The 3,846-nt window shown below is 40.4% G+C and overlaps 1 protein-coding gene across 12 annotated transcripts in view; it reads left to right on the top strand.

Moving 5' to 3' along the window:
* INVS (inversin) overlaps positions 1–3,846 on the top strand; it is a 235,046-nt gene that overhangs the window by 193,131 nt on the left and 38,069 nt on the right. For all 12 annotated transcript variants that reach the window (XR_001887727.1, XM_017884326.1, XM_017884321.1 and 9 more), the window contains one exon: positions 1,685–1,791. Coding sequence is in view for 11 of the 12 variants with exons in the window: in XM_017884326.1 (XP_017739815.1) it covers positions 1,685–1,791 (107 nt within the window). In the remaining variant the exon portion in view is untranslated. The remainder of the gene's footprint in view (positions 1–1,684; positions 1,792–3,846) is intronic.

Raw genomic sequence — 3,846 nt, 5'->3', positions numbered from 1 at the left:
GCGGTTTAAAAAAAAAAAAAAAAAAAAAAAAAGTGTACTGTTTAATTTTTAGTCAGTTAAGTGTTTTCTCATTTTTTAAATTGATTGTATTAGTTTTTTTTTTATTGCTGCTGTAACAAATTACCACAGGTTTAGTGGCTTAGAACAATACAGATTTATTATCTTACCATTCTAGATGTCAGAAATTCAAAATAGGCCTTACTGGGTTAAAAATCAAGGTGTCACCAGGGCTGCTTTTCTTTTGGTGGATCTAGGAGAGAATCCATTTTTTTACTTTTTAAGTTTCTCAAGGCTGCCCACATTCGTTGGCTGATGACCCCATTCCTCCATCTTCAAAGCCCCATTGGCTGGTTGAGCCTTTCTCTGTATCACTTATCTGTATAACTCTTACACTCACCCTCCTGACTCCCTCTTTCCCTTATAAGGACCCTTGTGATTACATTAGGCCCACCCAGATAATCCAGGATAATCTTCCTATCTCAAGATCAACTGATTAGCAATCTTAATTCCATCTACAACCTTAATTCTTCCTTCTCATGTAACATAACATATTCACAGGTACCAGGCACTAGAATATGGACATCTTTGTGATGGAGTACATTATTTTTTTGGAACTTTATGGCCCAGCATATGATCGATTTTGGTAAATGTTCTATGTACATGTGAAAAGAGCACTAACTCTGTCCTTGTTGGATGCAGTGTTATATATATTTATATATATATATATATATCAGGGCCCTTTTTTTAGGTCTGTTGTTTAGGTCTTATGTATCTTTACTGCTCTTTTGTCTGTTCTATCAGCTGTTTTAAAAGATTGGTTAAAAATCCCACTATGACTGTGGATTTGATTATCTTCCTTTTAATTTTGTCCATTTTCCCTTGTATATTTGGAAGCTTTGTTATTAGATGCATACAAATTTAGCATTGTGATATCTTCCTTTTTGACTCCTTTAATACTATGAAGTATCCCCTCTTTATGTCTACCAATGCTTCGTCTCTTCTTTATGTTTCATGACATTGAAATTTTTAAAGAATACAAGCCATTTATTTTACAGAATTTGACTCAATTTGTGTTAGTCTTACGTTCCCTCATAATTAGATTCAGGTTTCACATTTTTGGTTGGAATATTACATAAGTAATATGAATCCTTCTCAGGGTATTACCTCTGGAGATATATGATGCCCCTTAACATAGTGTTAATTGGCCAGGCGCATTGGCTCATGCCTGTAATCCCAGGACTTTGGGAGGCTGAGGTGGGCAGATCACCTGAGGTCAGGAGTTTGAGACCAGCCTGGTCAACATGACAAAACCCCATCTCTACTAAAAATACAAAAATTAGCTGGGCGTGGTGGCAGGCACCTGTAATCCCAGCTACTCGAGAGGCTGAGGCAGGAGAATCACTTGGACCTGGGAGGTGGAGGTTGCAGTGAGCTGAGATCTCACCATTGCACTCTAGCCTGAGAGACAAGAGCAAAACTACATCTCAAAAAAAAAAAAAAATAGCGTTAATTACAAGCGCTTGGATCAAATGTCATTTGCTTTCTCCACTGTATATTTAATATTTTCCCTTTTTGTAAATAAGCAATTTGGAAAAATGATTGCTTATATTAATTTTGAGTTAGCATAAATAACCACATGTCCAAGAATACTCCAGATGTACTTGGTTTTTGTTTATGTTTATAGGGAAGAACAGCTTTGCATTGGTCCTGCAACAATGGATACCTTGATGCCATTAAATTACTGCTAGACTTTGCTGCGTTCCCTAATCAGATGGAAAACAATGAAGAGAGGTAAGTTGTTGTTGACTTCTTTTTTTTTTTTTTTGAGATGGAGTCTCGCCCTGTCACTCAGCCTGGGATACAGTGGCACGATCTTGGCTCACTGCAACCTCCACCTCCTGGGTTCAAGCAATTCTCCTGCTTCAGCCTCCTGAGTAGCTGGGATTACAGGCATGCACCATCACACCTAGCCAATTCTTTTGTATTTTTAGTAGAAATGGGGTTTCACCATGTTAGCCAGGCTGGTCTCGAACTCCTCACCTCATGATCCATCCACCTCAGCCTCCGAAAGTGCTGGGATTATAGGCGTGAGCCACCTCGCCCAGCCAAGTTGCTGACTTTTTTTTAAAAAAAGTGCTCTTTGTTTATCATACATCCTTTCTACCAGATTTTTTAAATCTCAAGATTAGATGTTGTTCAGAAATAATAACTATACTCATAAGAAAACATTACACTAAGAAATACTGAGCCAGAATAGAAGAGCAAAACTTCCATGTGACGTTGATTTAGAATCATGGGATTTTATAGCTCTTCAGAATTTTATCTATTGCCTAGGGCAAGCACACATTTTGCGGATGAGAAAATTTTAGTTCTGCTTCTGACTTCTGGCTAACATAAGGTCAGTGAAATCCTGATTGACTGGGCCCAGGAGTTCATTTAGGCCAGCAGAATGTGTTACATATTCCAGAGGTTTCTCTTGATGAAGAGGATATTATCAGTCAGTGGACAAAGAGATGCCACCATGTAGCATAAAAACATAAGGAGAAGTTAAGATGAAAGTTCAGGGTTTAATCTAAATGCAGATTGCATGAATAATATAAGGTGTGGAGACTTATGTTAGGGTTATTGCCCAAGAATCCAGGCCCAATAAAAAGGACCAAACAGGCCAGGCGCGGTGGCTCACGTCTATAATCCCAACACTTTGGGAAGCCGAGGCGAGCAGATCTCCTGAGGTCAGGAGTTCGAGACCACCCTAGTTAACATGGTGAAACCCCGTCTCTACTAAAAATACAAAAACATTAGCCAGGCATGGTGGTACATGCCTGTAATCCCAGCTACTCGGGAGGCTGAAGCAGAAGAATTGCTTGAACCCAGGAGGTGGAGGTTGCAGTGAGCCGAGATCATGCCACTGCACTCCAGCTTTGGCAACAGAGTGAGACTCTGTCTCAAAAAAAAAAAAAAGGAGGAAACAGAATGTGAAGTCTAAAGAAGAGCGATTCTCGGTGGTCTTAGATCTAGGAAGATTCTTATAATTTGTAGGTAACAACCGAGTTTGTGATCACCCTTCCATACCTGAGGTCCTGTTACAGGAAAGGGGTCCTGATCCAGACCCCACCAGAGGGTTCTTGGTCTTGCACAAGAAAGAATTCAGGGCAAGTCTGCAGTGCAAAGTGAAAGCAAGTTTATTAAGAAAGTAAAGGAATAAAAGAATGTCTACTCCAGAGACAGAGCAGCCCTGGGGGCTGCTGGTTGCCCATTTTTTTATGGTTATTTTTTGATGATATGCTAAACAAGGAATGGATTATTCATGCCTCCCCTTTTCAGACCTTATAGGATAACTTCCCGACTTTGCCATGGCATTTGTAAAATGTCAGGGCGCTGGTGGGAGTGTAGCAGTGAGGACGACCAGAGGTCACTCTGGTCGCCATCTTGGTTTTGGTGAGTTTTGGCCGGCTCCTTTACTGCAATCTGTTTCATCAGCAAGGTCTTTATGACCTGTATTTTGTGCTGACCTCCTATCTCATCCTGTGACTTAGAATGCCTTAACCTTCTGGGAATGCAGCCCAACAGGTTTCAGCCTCATTTTACCAGATCCTCTTTAAGATGGAGTTCACACGCCTCTGACAGTCCCTCTGACCTAGGTCTTTGTGTTAGTTCCCGTGTTTCATGGAAGCTCTAACTAAAATGGCTCCTGCTATAATACCATTCTAATCTTCTTAGCCACCACCCATTCTTTCTTTCTATTAGTTGGTGGGAAACTTTGTTGAGAAGGGACTTCTCTAGGTCCATCTCAGAGGAAACATGTTCCTGTTTTCTAGAACCAACCCCTTACCACTTCTTTCAGAA

The sequence above is a fragment of the Rhinopithecus bieti genome, unplaced genomic scaffold, assembly GCF_001698545.2.
Source record: "Rhinopithecus bieti isolate Rb0 unplaced genomic scaffold, ASM169854v2 scaffold_12088, whole genome shotgun sequence".
Classification (NCBI taxonomy): Eukaryota; Metazoa; Chordata; class Mammalia; order Primates; family Cercopithecidae; genus Rhinopithecus; species Rhinopithecus bieti.
This window is presented reverse-complemented; position numbering and strand designations above follow the sequence as displayed.